Here is a 19,208-nt window from a genome sequence, read left to right on the forward strand (position 1 = left end):
TCTGTATGATTGAATAGACGCAACCAGTTTTGTATATGGATTTACAAGGATATAAGCCCCTCTCAAAGCCAGCCAAAAATGGCACATGTTAGTTGCCTGTACTACAGCATGTCAAATGCGTTTTGTATATGGATTTACAAGGATATAAGCCCCTCTCAAAGCCAGCCAAAAATGGCACATGTTAGTTGCCTGTACTACAGCATGTCAAATGCGTGGATTTCAAGAATTTAAAAGGTTACTCATCTCTTAAAGAGCATGTAGAAATGAGCATTATCTACTGCTAATTTGTAAGCACTAAATTGTTTATAATTAGCATCATTCTAATAGGAATAAAATTACAATAGAACAGGCAAGAAATTACAGTATAGTTGCCTGTACTACAGCATGTAGTACACCATGTCAAATGCATGGCTTTCACGGATTTAAAAGGTTAACTCTTACAGAGCATAAGACATAATTTGTAAGCACTAAATTGTTTATAGGCATAAAATTACAATAGAATAGACAAGAAACTATAGTACAGTTAGAGTAAACCACAAAATATGTGGAAAGAAGCATCACTGCCATGTATCTTGCAATGCTAAAACAATTAAAAATTGAAAACCCATCTACCTAATTTACTCTCATGCTATAACTAACACTCAGATAAATCGTGTATAATATGTGTACAGCTTTTAAACCGTGAAAGTAGGTATTGCCCCATTTATTACCCGCTAACAATGTATCTCTACCAACAAGTCTTAAATTACCTAACAAAGAGGCTTCTGCCACATCTGCAAAAATTACCTAACAAAAAGGCTTCTGCCACATCTGCAAAAAAGTAATTCGAAATCCTCTAAAACACCCTTCAATATAATAAAATTGCTTTCGCGGTTGATGCCAAACCAGTCTAGAAATCAAAAGTTTTCAATTGAAAGAAGATCAATGGCTATCATATTCAAAGGTATAACCTACAGCGTCCACATATGTTCAGGACCCAGGTGAGAGTAAAAAAATACAAGTCCTTCAAAACAGCACCTCGAAGAAACCATACTAAGACCACTGCTATTCTCGTTAATTTTGCTAAAGCACATAGATTGAGATTTATTCTCGAAGTAGTTTTCTTTGACCATGAATAAAGACAAGAACATGGCCATCCAGTTAAGAGAAATGCCATAGTTTTTTGTGTACACTATTGCTATCAGATTGTGCGTTTGCTGAGAACTTCAAATGATATGCCATTTTTCTCCAAACGTTCTTGCAATTCTGTTGGACCAAACACAATACCAGGAGGTAAAACCCCTCCCTTTGGCAAATTATGACGTTGATCAATCAGAATAAGAGCGCACTGTACAAGAGTGATAGGAGTTGTTACATAACCGACTTCAGGTCCTGAGATTCTAGTCACTATCTCCATATCCGGTTTTGACTTTTGCTGCAATAAACGACTCTCATCACTGTAGCCATGTCCTACAAATGTCATCTTGAATGTAGCACTGCTTACCTCTTCCTCCGTCGGACCTGTCTTCCTGAAGACTCCAAGAGTAAAAATTTCTGGGTATTTCAAAAGAAGTGAGCGTCCCCACCCAAAACTGCACAACAATGCCATATTCAACCCAAAGAAAATTAACCCAGCAACCCTCGAGATAGAGTTACAGCCCATGTAAACACCATAATGGAGAGGCTTAACCTCGGACCAAAAATTCTTCCTCTTTTCTGCAAAATCAGGGTTCTCATTCACACCAGGTAAGCCATGTGGATCTTCTGCCAGGAAGTTTTGTGTTCTTCGAACAACAATCGCATCTGAGGAAGGTAACTTCAGTGCCCATAATCCAATAGAACTCAAGTGTTCTATCAGCTTAGATTTCCTTGCAGGTGGACCAGGTATCTGCATCCGAGAAATAAAACTTAGAACTACAAGGATTTCACTTTCAATTTAAATTCAAACATTCTTTCCGTTTAATCTCAGGTTGCTGCGAGGGATCAGAAAGTAAGTCCCTTTATGACGACATAAGACATGCCTAGTATGTATTTTAACACTTCCTACATGCACTGATTCCAGAGTATCAATTAATGGCAGATATTTTACAATGGATATAAATACGTCTAATAAATATTTCAGTAATATTCATGTACAACCTCTCACAACTATCAACGAACGAAGACATTTACACTGAACACATTAAATACAGTTCATTGTTCGACCATTAGTTCGGTTCATTTTTTCAAAAATGAGTAACAAATAATACTATTATTTTATCCAATTTCAAACTTTGGCAGCGATAGTCACTATAAGGTACAATTCATTTAGATTCCAGTCCGTCTCTAACCTTCTTTGCTTCATTTGCTTTAGTATGTAGTTATGGTGGCTCACTAATAGTGAACTGCCGTCCACTTCTAATATTTGACTTCTCTTGTAAGTTGTAACAAATTAGCACTTATCCACTTAAAAGTCAAGACCGTAACAGCTCCATGTTAACTAAATTCTTATCTACCGGACTAGAATGAGTGCAAGAGCCTCATTGATTATGTATTTTGTTTCAGATATGTTATAACTAAATTTAAATCTTCATCACTAGAGTGAGTGCAAGAGCCTAATTGATTATGTATTTTGTTTCAAATAAGTATTGCACTAAGTGTCACGTTTAAGTTTTCAACCTTACATGGTATATGCATGAGCATCATTGATCATGTATTTTGTTTCAGATAAGTATTGCACTAGGTGTCACTTTTCACCCTTACATGGTATATACATGAGCATCATTGATTATGTATTTTGTTTCAGATAAGTATTGCACTAGGTGTCACTTTTCACCCTTACATGGTATATACATGAGCGGACTTTGCATAGGCTCTAAATGGCCTCTGGATTCCAAAAAACAACACGCTACGAGTTGCTAGCCTACTAGATACCCTAGTACAAATCACTAACCTGATCAATCATCAAACTTACCAACACTACTGGAAATGGGATCCTAAGCATCAGCATTTGGCTCCAAGTCCTTGGATTCAAGGACATCAACAACTACAGTAGTAGTACTAGTAGAAGCATGGGTTGCATGGCTACATTAAGTGGTGTCAAATCCACTACAAACAACCCACAAGGATTTCCAAACAAGCTCCAAGCTTACTCTAAATTGCGGCCTCCAAAAACTCCAAATGCTCAAGGAGTGAAGTGTGATGTAAATATGGAGGAGTCTCTTTATGAAGAAGTTTTAGGGTTTAGGTGAGTGAAATTAGATATTAGGTTTAATATTTTAAAACTAACTTTTCCCTTAATCTGTGCACCACAGGACTATGATAGGCCAACTCAGTTCGACTCAAGTTGGACCAGTTTGGTACCAAACCAACCAAAACCAGCCGAGTCGACGTATGACACAGCCAATTCAGTACTGAACCAGTCCCCCAAACCATTTTTAAGACCAAGCTGACTTTTCAAGGGATCAACTCGATCAACTAGGTCAGGTCTGAGTCCGAGTTGACCAAGTTTTAAAACTTTGATTGGGAGATGTTACACAGTGAATTATTCAATTATGTTTGACCAGAATTTGATCTATCATAAACAAGCTTAACTAGACCTAAAACTCATAAATAAGACTGAAAGTGTCCTTGAACAGGCGACACCTTGATTATTATGATTTGATAAACCTTCAGTAGACCCTAAAAAGTCTCTTCGTGGCTCTAACCATAGAGCAATCTTAATTAACGAGTTAAGGAAGTCATTTTAAGATGAAGAGTTTCCTTCTTCTAAGGGATGTGCTCCTTTAGTGATAGTGAGTTGTGGTCGTATCAACTGTAACTTGTTCCAAGGTATAAACACGCCTTATTTACCCTACCCAAGGTAGTTATCTATGCATTTATTGTCATTGTCACCTCTCACAAGATTATACCCCTCGAACATGGTAGGTAGTATTCATGGTAGGTAGTATTCCTCAATAACATGTCCACCTCGAACATGGTAGGTAGTATTCATGGTAGGTAGTATTCCTCAATAACATGTCCAAGAAGCAAAGGGATCCAATGACATAATCCTGATGATGAACCACACAGCTTGGTTCGAAACGTGTTGGCCTAAATCTACCAATGTGATTTCTTCCGAAAATGTTTTCAAATAATCACCAAATTTATTAACGTGTTGGCCTAAATCTACCAATGTGATTTCTTCCGAAAATGTTTTCAAATAATCACCAAATTTATTAAAATACTTCTAGTTGATTTGAAGAAAAAAGATGGTAAAAGGATAACACTACCTATATTAACACAAACAGTGTGTTATCAAACTCAAAGAAAAAATCAACTCAGTGGCCGCATTTGAGGAATTTGTGTACCATCAAAATTTACCCAAAACCTGCATTTGGCATTGTCTATTCACCCAACATAATCATGGACTCGTATTAACACAATGGAGCAAGTCAAGCAAGGTTTGAAAAATTTACATGAGTTACACAACATCGAATAAGTCTAACAAAGTTTGAAAATTTTCCTCATGAGTTACACATGACATCGAGTAAGTCAAGCAAGGTTTGAAAAATTTACATGAGTTACACAACATCGAATAAGTCGAACAAAGTTTGAAAATTTTCCTCATGAGTTACACATGACATAGAATAAGTCAATCAAGATTTGAAAAGTTGTGAGTTACACATGACATTGACTAAGTCAAGCAAGGTTCGAAAAATTTGATCACAAGTTTACGCATGACATCGTCAAAAACTTACCCAAGACTTGCATTTGGCATTGTCAACTTACCCAACATAATCATGTGTTTGTATTAACACAATGAAGTCAATCAAGGTTTGAAAAAATTTTGAAAACTTTACTCATGAGTTACGCGACATTGTCAAAAATTTAACCAGCACTTGCATTTGGCATTGTCTACTTGCACAACATGATCATGTACTTGTATCAACACAATGGAGTAATAAGTCAAGCAAGGTTTGAAAAATTCACTCATGTTTTACACATGACATTGTCGACTTGCCGAAGGTTATTGTGAGCTCCCATTAACATAGTGGAGTAAGCCCAACAAGGTTTGAAAATTTTAAACATGATTTGCACCTAACCCTCTCAACTCACCCACATGTTATCGTGGACATGTCCTAAATTGTGTGAGCAAGCATATCCCAACAAAGTTTGAAACCCGAGTCGTCATCATCTTAATTTCCTTACCATATCACTAGATCATAGCACATTGTTGTTAGAATTTAATGATTATTTTGTTCTTGTACTTGTACATATAGAGGCATGTGTGTTGTGTCAACTAGTCATGTTAGTATGTCAATTAAGAAAAAGGTTTTAGTAAGCTTGTCTCTAGAAAGATCCAAAAGAGACTAAAGAAGATGTCCATGGGTTATTATGGGACTAAGAAAGCATAGCCCAAACCCAGGTCATCATCATCGTAGTTTCCCTACCTTATCAATAGGCCGTGACACATTATTGTTAGAATGAAATGTATTTCGTTCTTGTGCTTATGCATATGGGGGCATGTGTGTTGCATCAATAGTCATGTTAGTATTGCAATGAGTGCTAATTAAGAAAAAGGTTCCAGTAAGTTTGTCCCTAGAAAGATCTAAAAGAAGAGGCCAAAGAAGATCAATACATCTACACTTCCTCCTCACCAATCCTCACAATTTAAACAAAATTCATCTTTATTAAGTACTCATTTCTCACCATGATTCGGGGTGTCAACATACACTATTTACACTTCTCCTAAATAACCCCCCTAAAGGATTTTGCATCTAGATACTCAAAAGAGTACCTAATCGTAAAAACATATTAGTCCACATTTGTCTTCCCTAAAGGAAGCACATAGGCTAAATTCTAGTGTGCAACAATTAATGTGTCTCGGTAATAAGATTCGGCACACAAGATATAGGACAATAATACAAGACATCTACCGCCCAAGGACAATATGATAAGGCATCTACAGACTACTTTTTAAAAGAGATTCTCATATGAGATGATAGAGAACCATTGTACATTGTGGATGCTTTCGGCAAAGCCCACGGGAACCATCAGAATATCTTTTCCATGCAATTACACAGTGGATACTTTATGCAAAATCCCACGAGAAAACAAAAACAAGAGATTTGAATATCTTTTCCATGCAATTACACAGTGGATACTTTATACAAAAGCCCACGAGAAAACAAAAGCAAGAGGATTGAGATACTCACCACGCCTCATATGCGCAATGAGCAAAGAGGGCCCACCAATGCTTCCAATCAAGGAGTAGGGATATGATAAAGTTGTTCAAGAGATGGTCTCATATGTGGCTCATCATGCGGTGGCATAGAAAAGAAACAATGTAAGAACGACGAACCAAAGAGACCTGGAACAAGATCATTGTGGAGGGAATATCTCCATAAAACCAAGTAGTTAGTTTATATATTGGTTTAGCAGGTGGATTCCAACTATCATGTTCCAAATCAACCTGTAGACAGGTAAATTCAAAACTAAACCAGGCATTATTGTGAGCACTTTCACGCAGTTCCTCCCTTAGATAATCAATAAAATCATATCATGAAACTGTTGGAAAATATACATCCCTTGGACAATATTTATGGAGAAAAATCTTGAAATATGCGGACCAAGCAGCATTGCATACATCTCCAAATTCAAACATAATTTCAATAGTTCCTTGTGCCCTGGAAAACATGCAAATGTGGCAGAAATCTGCATACTAGATCTAGGGATCATAAATTCCGATGTATGATCCCCGATCAAATCTTCGAACACCCTGATACATAACTAGAGATCTGAGAAAATATGAAATAAGAGGAGAAGAATAATCTGCTTTGTTTGCTAAAAATGAGACAACTTTTTCATAACATGGATCAGGTTGACTTTTAATTTGTTGGATAAGTATCTCCACCCTGAAGTCTGTAAAACGATTTTACATAAAGGAACAAAATTTAATTGTGCAGCAGTGTTGCGAACATCACGATTTTATCGCGATTTTTTCAGATAAACGATTTTCGATTTTTTTATTTTCAAAAAATCGTGATCCTCTAAGTGACAAACAAAACAGTCGCAATGAGAAGGGATCAGACCATCCTAGATTAATCTTTGGTGGAATATTCTAATCGCTAGAATTTTGTAACGACTTGTCATCATAGGACTGGATTGAGGTTACATCACTATTCTCTGGAACGTCAATTTGTTGTTTTTGTTCTGAAAGGTCCCGATATGTAGCTTGGTTGAGTTGTCTACTGTCATGATTCGGATGTAGATAGGGAACTTTTATGGTTTGACTTTCCCTTATTAGGTGTGAGGAAATTTTTTGATTTTCTTCTTGTGAGGACGTTGTTGAGTTCGTTACCAAACCTTCACTTGGGATGTTCATCGTCTGAACTACAATATCTAAGTGTATATTTTCTTCGACTTGCTTGTCTTTTTCCTGAGTTGTGACATTCACTAGATCGGTATCTGTTGTTTTTTCGTCAACTTGAATTCCTACATTTGATGCTTCCTCCTCGATAAGTTGTTGTACCTTGTTTTCTAATGACTTCTTATCCTTCTTAAGTTTCTTAATTTGCGTCAATAATTTTTCACTATGGTTTCTCAGCTGAGAGACTTCTTCATTTTTGTCAACGGTGATTTTGTCAACTTCCTTTTTCATATTTTGTATCACTTTTTAACTTTCTTGAAGAATTACTTTTGAGATTTCTTGTGTGTCTTCTGGCATCACTGAATTTGGTTTCAAAGTAACATATTGTAGCGTTATTTTTTTTCTTTTTGTGGGAAAAGGTCAAAAATTCCTTTTTCATATTTAGAATAAATGACCCTAGATTTTCCATCCAGGTTGAGCCCAAGACAATGTCATTATTGTCAAAAAATAAGGTTTTCGCAGTGAATTGCGAGGTAAAAGTATAATCCCCAATACTTAGTTGTAGATTGTTTATGTCGTATTGTTTGTTACCCGACAATTTTTTTTTCAATTATAGTTGATTCAAGGATTACTAATTGGTTAGCACATTTAGTACTAACATAATTACTATCTTTAGTAGGACTGATAGAGATTATAATATCTCTTCTTGCCAGTGATCCTTTGATTTTAAAAAGTGTACTAAAACACTTAATAAAAGTTTTAGGAAATCTTCTCTCTCACATTTTTGAATTACACTCAATGTTTTTCTTGTCAGTGATTGACTCCATATTTTTTATTTTTTTAGAGATAGACTCTATTTGTATTAGTTAATAGTTTGGTTTTTTTTCCTCCTTTTACTCTTGAAAAATGCTTCCTTAATTTTGATTAATTATATTCCTTTTAATAAATATATATATTCACTTGGTATCTTAATAATCTCCCCCCCCTTTTTTTCAACTCTTTCACTTATTTGTGGGATCCCCTTTATTTTTATTTTTAGTGGATATATATATATATATATATATATATATCTCCTCAACCAACTTTGGAAATAATTAAATATTCCCTTCACTTGAATGATCTAACACTTGGTCTTCGAATTTTAATTAGAAAGCCCCCCCTTTTTTTTAAATTCTCAAATCAAAATTTGATTTATAATTTAATAACCAATTTAACTTTTCATAGACTAATTCCTCAATTTGGGATGTGATTCTTCACTTGTAGTGGTTCTTCCGAAAATCCTTATACCAATCAATAAAATGAAATTAAAAAAACTGTGAATTCTCCAATAGTCAAATGAATCGGGTGTGATGGTGACAATGATGGAGAAGGTCGTTATCGGTGGGGACATTGGGTGCATGGCGTATAGTGGTTGTCGACAACTGTGCGTTGGATGCCAATGAGGGAAATTGTTGCGATGCTAAACACCGGAAGGGCGATGGAAACGACTGCAACTTATAGCGTATAGGCGTTTTGTATTGCAAGTGTAGGCAATAGGATGTGGTTGCTAACAGGGTTTGTAGTAATGCACGTTGGCAGTGTCGAATTGGCAAGGACGCGACGAGGACGGTAGGGCGGCTCGGCAAGGATCAGGGCCCGAAGATGCGATGGCGATTGAAACAGCGAACAACAATGATGGTGGTACAGAAGTGGTGGAGAGTCGATCAGAAAAATGAGCGTGAGCGTACACAGCGCTTGTCGACGACTGGCGGCTGTGGTTCCCCTAGCAATGGCTGGCAGCAATTTCACCTGACTGGCGGTTGTGGTTTCCCCTGGAATGCGGTTGTCATTTTCATTTTTTGGTTTTGTTTTGGTTAAATTTTTATTTTTTTATTTTTTTATTTTTTTAATATTATGATTTTCGTTTTGTATTTTTAATAATAATAAAAAATTGTTTTTTTTCATATTGATTTTTTTAAATATATATATATATATATATATTAAATAATTCTTTTTTATTTTTCTATGGCCAAAGGCCAATTGGCGAATTGGAGAACCTCCAGAAACTTGTAGCAAAATGCTCCATCGGCAACAAGGTTGACGAATTTCAATGGCTAATGACCGGATCAGACTGGCTCTGTGTAGAATCTTGTAGCAAAATGCTCCATCGGCAACAAGGTTGACGAATTTCAATGGCTAATGACCGGATTAGACTGGCTCTGTGTAGCGGTTGAGCAGCTAGAGGATCGAACAGCTCTGATACCAAATGAAGCGAATAAAGTTCCTTCTACAAATTAATTACTCCAAAAGACTTGGAATATAACTAGCAATTGCCCCAAAAGGTGCAAATAAAGGCCGATAGAAATGTTAAATTGAAGAATTGTATTTTGGTTCAAAATAATAAATATTATAATAATTCAATCATCCAAACTAAACCTAGTCAATAAATTAACCAAAATAAAATAAATCCTTAATCAAAATTATACAAATTAAATCTGGTCATTGGGACTATTGCAGTCACCTCTAGCAGAGGTCCCACCAATGGCAATAATAATAAGAAAAAAGCTGGCAATATGCGTAGGACTACATTTGATAAACATGGACAGAATTTTGAAGAAGAAAAGGAGCTACAATTTAGGCCTCCACCGGTTGAGCCTTCAAGGCCGAAAAAACATAAATTTCCTAAGGGTAAGGCTCCAAACCCACCCATTTTTTCACCAAAAACCCATCGTTTGTCTCCCCAGCTTGAGTCTTCAAATCCTCCAGAGTTTCTGAGAAAAACCCATCAATTTTCTCCTCCAATTGATCCTCCATTTCCGCCTCAGTTTTCAGGAAAAACCCATGATTTTCCTTCTCTGGTTGAGCCAACCCAAAGCTTTTCTCATGTGGGAATGAACAAATCTAAAGTGGCCGCGGCCGCATCCAACGTCTTGGAAGTTCCTCATAATGAAGATATGACCAACTGTGTTAGGACTAAAGATGGCACAAACCCAGATGGCCTATCCACGGACAAACTGAATGCAATGGCTGAAAATTTCATTCATAATTTCAAGCAGCAGTTCATGTTATAGAGAATTCAATCCCGCAACGAAAGGAGGGGCAAATAGCCCAGCCCCATGGAAGGCCTTGGGCTATATCATTGTACTCGGCAATTTTTAGGCCGATTGCTTTAAATCGTTATATTTTTCGATTATGCAATGGCAAGGATATGAATTTCCTGTAATTTTTGTTAATGTTTAATACAGAACACGAGGCCTTGTGCCAATGTTGTTAGCCTTGTTGCATCTGGCACCTCGCCAAAATGTTTGCCGGTGAAAATCAATTTTACATGTATTGGAGTCTTGGTATCCACAAAAAGTCATTTTCAGATGTTTCTGTTTCAGTGGCAGATTGCTGGATCCTTCCATAATCTGTCTATTCTGTCTGAATTTGAACATGATGATGATTCTTTGTTAACATTGTCGTATTCATTCATATGAAGCAGTCTCTGGCATAGGTGCCTAATTGAGCTGAACTTGTTTCATTTACATAGTCCAATCTTCTTCAATGCTGGAAACATTGACAGGCTTTGAAGAAAACTTTTTACAGTATTTTGATTTTAATGCCTCAATAAGCAAGCATTCTGTTTGTCCAAAAAATATGTTGTTGTCATTGAGAACTTCCGCGAGTAATAGGTCTATTGACGAACAAGCTTTGTGTTGTTATTGTTGAATATATATGAAGCGTCTGAATGCTAAAGAAAATGAATTGTTATTATTGAATATATATATGAAGCATCTACTAGTAACCAAGCATGCTTTTAGTACTCAAATGCCTGTTGTAACTCTTGCTCGACAAGAATGGATTTTATTATTTTTATCTCTTTCATTGTCAACAGTCCTAGTCATAGTCCATATCCAAAATCAGGCTGGCTGCTGTTAGAAGCTGATAATGTGAATCCTCTGTCATCTTAATAGTCTGCTATTGTATTCTCTTCAAAGACTTAAACATACCAAGCTGATAATTTAAGTATATCTGCCAATGACACAAACAAACACATATATAATATATATAATACTGGCTGATAACCTTTAGTTCTAGTGCTATGTTTAGTCTGTTTCTAGTTATCCTCTCCGAGTAGAGCACGGTATTTTGAGATGTTTAATATTCTTATTGGAAGAAATGTAGAAAAAATTACAAGGGATGGTTGTTGCAAATGATCAGTACATTGTATGTCTAGTAGATTCAGTTGGCTGATGTTTGGGTGAAGGTTCATAGGAGGTTACTATATTTTTTAAGGTCTGATGGTCTGAATACATACAAGCAGAGAAGTTTGCAAAGTTATGCAAAGACATGTTTCTTTCAACTTTGTAATGGTCTTAGGATTGCAGATGTGTTTGCTTTGTTTGTTCTTTGAAATACATGGGTTAAAGATAAAAGAAAGTCTGGCATTAATGTCTTGCTCGAGACTCTTTTATGTCTATCAATTTTCTCTTTCAATTCAAAGAATTGCAACAGGTTTATTTTGCTCTAGCAGTTGAATGCCATTTCAAAGATAGATTACCACTGTATTTTATTCAGTTATGAAATAATTTCCAGTTGAGTCTTTCCTGCTAATTGTTTGCAAAGGATCGGTGTTCTGAACACGGATAGGTTACTGTTTTGATGTTGGAAATGGAAGGTGGTTGTAGGGAAATCAATTTATCATTAAGGAGAAAGTTCAAACAACTTTCATAGCCCAGAAGGTGGTCTCATCCAACTTCTCAACCTGAACGTGCTACAGAGGTGGCACTTCCACCAATTATATACATTCTGTCTGCAACAAGCCTTCGTTGATGCAGAGTTCTGGAATCTGGACTGAGAGGAAAGGGTGGCAAGCAGACTCTGGTTATCAGTCTCATATTATTATAGTTCACTTGTCAGTCTACCTTGCTTTATGCAATACACACACACACCTGTGAGTTAATTTTTAGTGTAACTGCTTCTAGAGTCCTAGGCAGTTTGCCTACCACCTTATTGCAAACTTGTTTTTCTGTTATTAAAATTCTATCTTCGGAGGAATTTTCATAGCCCAAAAGTTGCACTTGGCAATTAGCATTCATTGCTGCACACTTATAACACGAGCTCATTCTAGCAATTTTATACGGGATACATTCCTACAAGCAGCAGAAACATATTCCCTATACACTCTAGTTTTATGCTGTATTATTTCTCAGTACTTCTTGGTCATATTAAATCTAAGCGGGTTCAAAATTCTATGTTAGTAGAGTGATCTCAAGCTGCAACGGATGACAAGGAGCATTAACAGATGCTTGGAAACTAACACAAAAACCAAATGAAACGCAGTGTTTATGGATACTGTTAACATTCTATAATTAACCTCTTCCACTTACCATATTAAAGAAGAAGCTTCGCTGAATGTAATGGTTTGTGAATATTGTCGTTGATATCTAGAAAAGAGAAAAAATTGTGTTTAACTGATATTATAATTAGTATTACAGAATGGGTTAGTTTTATATTTCTAAAAAGAAACCCAAAACTCTCATTATTGTATTTTGTAGAAGATGAATTGGTAAGGGGAGATCTGGATTATTCCAAAGGATAAATGATGATACAAAAGGCTCAAAAAAACCTTATGGTTACTGGTATGTCCTTTTGAACACCATTAGTGGACTGTTGATGATGTGATAACAGATGTTAAATTTTTTTTAGATAAGTCATATGTTGGGTATTCACGAGGTGTAGAGTAGTTAATTTGTGTGGGGTTTAGTCCTGTCTGTCACTAGTTCAAATTTCATGGGGAGGGGTTGAGGGTGTGAGCCAACTGTGGGGATAAAAACTGTCTCATGTGGTGTCCGGGTCTGACTGAATATTGCACAATCCCGGTAGAATTTAAAAGGACTTGAAGCCGAGCCAGACCAGAACCAGAGACTTCACGGCTCAGCTAGGCTAGAACTGGACACCTCATGACTCAGCCAGACTAGTTGGAGGCCTCATGACAAATCAAACCAATTGAGCTAACCCACTGGGTTCTTGGCAGTAAATATTTCCCTTCATTATTGGATAGAGAATATTTCTGATAACATTCAATCTCCGGACGAACATGGGGGTGTTGGCCAATTTATCCCATTGCAGATCACCTTGACAAGAATGGAACATTCAGGATACCAAAACAAGGTGGATGAGGAGGCCTCAAGCCTCAAGGTATCTAGCCATCCAACTATTTTGAGATTAGAATGTTTGGGTGGTTCAATCTTCGTATGGGTTCAGCAACAAAAGATAGACTATATAGCACTGACCTTACAAATGCACGTTGTGTAGTTTGCTGGGGGATGCATAACGGTTAGGCATGTTATGTGGATTTGCAAACTTGCCAAAACATTTTGGGTCTGGATTGCCGCTCAGTACAGGGGTGTCTTTTTCTCTCCTTCACATAGGAAAAGGATTTTTTTTTGGAGATCAAATGAATGATTTGACAAATAGTAGTGGGTGAAACGTGATAAGATTGATTGGCATATTTTTCTTCTGAAAACCAAGAGAAACAATTGGTCCATTCAGCTTGAGAGAAGTTTTAGCTGTTCAATTTTCCCTCTTTTGAATTCAAAGCACTACAGGTCAGATATATCAACTTGAAGAGACTGGGTACTGTAAACTCAGTTATAAATCATTTCAGTATACATATATACCCTCCATTATTCATGAGGACGTTAATGATTTATTTGGTAAGAAAACATACTTGTTCTACATAAACGAATTTACGGTTCGGATCTTCTTGCAATGAGTAGACCAAAGAATCCAATATGTTCCTCACACATGTAGGTTGCGCCGGCTGCAGATATGATTCACAGTCTATGGTAAATACATTTCATTCAGATGCATTACAACAAACCGATTAATGTAGAATAAGGCTTGATATTTGAATAGAGGAATTAATAAGACCTGAAGACTGTCATTGGAGCCTACGTAGTACTGATCAACGGTCTTAACCCACCCCACGCCGTCGTGAGTATGGGGGACCAAATACACATTAAGCTTGCCTTCCACAGGCCCAGCTGTTGTATTGTAGTGAATATACACACCATTAATCCTATGCTGGGATAACAATACTGAGCTTACCAGTAACAAAACCAGTGCCCTTAATGCAATAATCATTCTGCAGTGCACTAGTATATTGCAGAAGCTTGTAGTTGCTTGCAACAATGGATATGATCACAAATTTATATTGGGATTGACTGTAGCAAACTTGCAATTGCCCTACAAGCAAAAGGAAGAGGGCATTTAACTCAAATTTAGAAGATAGGTTAATCTTTAGACGCAGAGACATCCGGCGTGAGTAAAAATTTAAGCAACCTATGTTTCCATAGATTTATTTAAAAGAAAGAAAAAATAATTTCAAAAGACAATAGCAGAAGAATTTAAGGTTTGACGACAGTGAATCAAACCGGAGGGATTCCATTCATTTCCAGCAACCGCCAGAGTTTAGACAGACTCAGTAGCAAAAAAATACGAAGTTCGTGGAAGGGTCAACGCCCTTAATCATCAAAATATACAGAAGTAACCCCAGAGGGAAAATCCACACATCAACTTAGGAACTTCGTCAAACCCTACCAAACAACGACGGATTTCTGGAAAGAACAGCGCCGAGGATATATCCGTCATTCTGTCGCTGTTGGGAGAAGATAATAATACTGATAATGATAACAATTCGAGGCAGCATATATGTGCAAGGAAAGCCGAGCACCTGCTCCCCCAATTCTTATCCACGGTCGCTCCCGTCACCGCAAGCTTCTTCCTTGTCCTTCAAGGATACTGATGAAGAAAACAACAGCACCAAATCTCATTTTCTCTTTCAAAAGCGCGATATTTATGAAGATCCCTGGCCTCCGTTAAAAGGATCACGCGGATGAATCAAACCCTGACTTCGACTATTGACTGCATAACCAGAAATTAAAAATATTAAGTAATAAATATAAAACCGCGTCAAAGACCGCTGGAAGTTGGAGGATAAAGCCCTAGCTGCGCAGAACACGAACAAATTAGCGGATGTTAGTTCCTCAACGCTGCCCCCCTCTGGCCTTTCCATGATACCAAGTGCCTGTTCCTCGTCCAAGTATTAAACAAAAATCACTCCAGTCCAGGCATTTCACCTACTCTGTCATATTGTGAGAATTAAAAGAAGGAACCCCATCGCTGCTAACTCTACACTGCCTTCTCAGTAATTTGTAACGTTTTATTCACGGATTACAGGGAGCTGTAACAAATTTGCGGATATTTCTGCCTGCGAAATAAAAGAAGGAACCCCATCGCTGTTAACTCTACACTGCCTTCTCAGTGATTTGTAACGTTTTATTCACGGATTACAGGGAGCTGTAACAAATTTGCGTTTTATTCACGGATTACAGGGAGCTGTAACAAATTTGCGGATATTTCTGCTTGCTTCATGTAGTGGGTGAAGATTCGGTTTGCCGGAAGTTCTCAATCACTGAGAATAAACAGAAATTACCTCAACATTAACAATTTGCCTGCTGTATGCCCGCCAGATGTCAGAATGAAAGGGACGACGAAAGTCTCTTTCAAAGGGAAGGCCTATCGGCCTAACCAGGTGTCATCCTCAGAATGAAAGGGACGACGAAAGTCTCTTTCAAAGGGAAGGCCTATCGGCCTAAACATATCCATGAGGATACAAATATTATATATTAATGTGTGAATAAGAATGATTGATACAATGAGAATGAGAGGCTTACTTATATACCAAGCACGTGTCTCTTCATGGAGAGTCATGTCTCTTTATGATTATTACCATTTACATTATTTTACATTATTTGAAATTTCTTATATATTTATTCACAACATATGCTCAGGGGGATGCTCGGAACGCAGATTAGGGGGCTGAAAAGCTTCAAGATTCACCACGCTGGGTTGTGTCAATGAGTGATATTGATCTTGCAAAGTAGTCAACTAGCGTTCATAATAATGTCTAGCAGCAAATTCACCAGGAGTACAGGCTGCAATAGAAGCTTTTAGGTCAGCAATTTCACGAGGGTGAACCATAGAAAACATTTTAACAGACAGAAAATCAGGAAGATCGGAATCCTCAGTAATAGAAGAGGAGTCAGAGGCAGAATCAGAATCTATCTGATAATGATGACTATTAACCATCTCAGAATCATCGCTAGAGGACTCTGTAACTGAGAAATAATCATTGTCTTCTTGTGGTTTTACTACTTGCTCCCATTCTGTAGGATCATAACAATTTGAAAAGATATCAAATAATTTAGAAGACATTTTTGATTTCTTGCAATCAGGACAGCGATTAGCCCAATGTCCTTTTTTACCACAAATGAAACAAGTACTGTGGGCAGAGGAAGGAGCTTGCTTTCTCTTCTGAAAAAACCTTTTTTTATCTAAAAATTCTTCTCTTAATAACAGGATATTTCTGGCATCTGGATTTCTTTTTGCAACTTGAACAACCACAATAAAATTACCAGAACAAATCCTTTTCTTTTATTGTTGTTTCTTGTCACATCCAAAATTATAAGTATCAGCAAAACTGTCACAGAATTGAGGATTAAAGCCAAGATGTTTCTTGACTGACTTCTGCATTTTCCTCTGGAGACAAGCTTGCTTTAAAATATGATTATGTAATCCAACCAGAGAGAGCTTTTCTATATCAATTCCCCTCCTTTTCAAGATACTGACTTACAAGGTCAGGAATCCTTCCTGGCATAGAAGCTAAATATTTTCGAAGATATGCTGGATTCTGAGGATGATGTGATTTACACAAAAATTTCTGCATAGTACAATAGTACTCATCTAACATATTTATATTACAAAGTCTTTGACTCGTAAACAAATCTGAATATTGTTGACTATTTACATGCACTTCTCCATGAAACTGATTCAATACTGCTTTACAGAGATCAGCAACAGGAGTTTCAGAACTAATGATTCTCAATTTATCACTTTCTTTTAATCTGGACCACCAAATGGCCAAATTACCTTGAAATCCCCAAGTTATCCTTAGTGCAATATCAGACCATTTAACATTATTAACAGCTTTCTGAATTTGAGCCCAAGCATTCAAAATATCTTCCTGACTTTTGCAATCAAGATTTGTAATGGGACATTCCTCAGAATGAAATTTACCAAAACTTGAACTATCTTTAATACTATCATAACGTGCTTTGCACCAAGTTTCCCAAGCAGTATTAGTTCTAGGTCTTTTCACACCAGAGGATTCAGGTTGATCATCAGAAATCTTGTTAATCGCCAATTCATATTTCTCTCTTGCTAAAGCAGTAGTTTTCTCATATTCCTGGAGTCCATTTTTTACAGGCTTAAAAGACATTTGAGAAGTAGAGGACTTTTCATCAAAATTCAATCTGAAAATATGCTGATTAAATTCTTCCATATCAATAGACTTTGCAGAGCTTATTTCATCAGCTTCTTTATTCAGACTGGTTCGCAAGTCATTTACTACTTCTATGATAGTAGATATCTGGCTAAAACATTCAGAATGGATAGTATTCAGCTTATCACGCAAGTTTGAGATATGCGCATGTGCTTTCAATACTTCTTGATGCATATCATCAAGATTTTGGGCGACACAAGTCATCTGATAGTTACTGAAATTTTGTAATCTCACCATAGCTTCCGGGTGCTGTTCATCAGGTTTTCTATACTGAAGGAAATCAAGATCAGAGAGCAGAGAACCATCTTTAAACTTGGGTATAGTATTGTCGGGTAACAACCTTCTTTCAGGGAGTAAAGGTTTTTCAGAAGAAGACTCTGTAGTGACCCATCATTAATATAGAGAGCACGAGAATATTAGCATGCATACGATGCACGCATATGATAGCTACATATGCATGTATCGCATGCACTGCACTAGTAGTTATATTCTAAATTACCTAAACTATTAAATATCCTGACACCCCTTCATATAGAAAAGTCGCATTCACCCATTAACACATATTACTTAATGCCTCATGATTAATGAGCGATTACCAATGATATTAAGTTTAAAAGTATAAAGTAAAAGGGTTATAAAGAAAATAAATGTAAAGAATTATGTAAATTCTTAAAAATCAGGTTATATAATTATCTATTTGAGCAATTTTTAAATAAAGTATGTGAATGAATTATTAAAGAGATAAATTAAATCAAAATAAAGCCCCTATGTATGAACTTAGGACTTTTTAATTAAACATATAAAAATCTTAATCAAAGTGAAATGGCACATGTCAAAATATCCTTAAGAAAAGATACGACTCTGCATGTTGAGAGGTGTCGTTGAGAAGGGAAGCGGTGGGCTCATAGGTGGAGAGAGCAACCACCGCTAATAAATGGTACATAAGGAGAGGCCGAAAGGAAGGAGGGGGGTGGGTGTTCTTTGCCTGAGAGGCTATTTGCTGTGAGTGGGAAAAACTGATTCGGGTGCTGTTGGAGGAGGAAGGAGAAATTTATACATACTGGTTATGAGCCTTGCTTGTTTTGGAAGTTTCTGGGCACGGGGGAACGGTATGCATCGGTTGAGAAGCATACTGGATCGAATATCTAGGTATATTCGGTTTGGCTGGGTGGTTTTGGTCATTTTGTAATGAGAGCGCTGGAGCAGTTCTGAAGCACCCTCACCGCAACAGCCGTAGCAGGCCAAGTAAGTACTTCATCAAATCAATAATACCATTTCAAACAGTTCAGTAATCTTTACAGTTTCACAGTTCAGTAATCTTTACAGTTTCACGGTTCAGTAATGGCTCTTTATTTCGTACGGCTACTACACATGGTATCAGAGCCCGTCGTTCAAACCCTGCGACCTCACAGGCCCTACGGTCGTGTAGATTTTGTGGTTAAAATCTGCTGGGTAAAATTGGCCATTGTGAAGCTTGATTTTGTGAAATTTCTAACCTATTTGGTACTGGTATTGCTCCCGTAACGCAAT

At 36.9% G+C, this 19,208-nt stretch overlaps 1 protein-coding gene across 1 annotated transcript in view; it reads right to left on the reverse strand.

Moving 5' to 3' along the window:
- Nucleotides 1-821: 821 nt before the first annotated feature.
- LOC149141322 (putative mitochondrial saccharopine dehydrogenase-like oxidoreductase At5g39410) overlaps nt 822-19,208 on the reverse strand; it is a 51,930-nt gene continuing 33,543 nt past the window's right edge. The window contains exon 2 of the mRNA XM_089449905.1: nt 822-1,867. Coding sequence (XP_089306031.1) covers nt 1,181-1,867 — 687 coding nt within the window. The 3' untranslated portion in view covers nt 822-1,180. The remainder of the gene's footprint in view (nt 1,868-19,208) is intronic.

Source organism: Pinus tabuliformis, chromosome X (genome assembly GCF_031772625.1).
Source record: "Pinus tabuliformis cultivar Carrire ecotype Pingquan chromosome X, CPIR1, whole genome shotgun sequence".
Lineage (NCBI taxonomy): Eukaryota > Viridiplantae > Streptophyta > Pinopsida > Pinales > Pinaceae > Pinus > Pinus tabuliformis.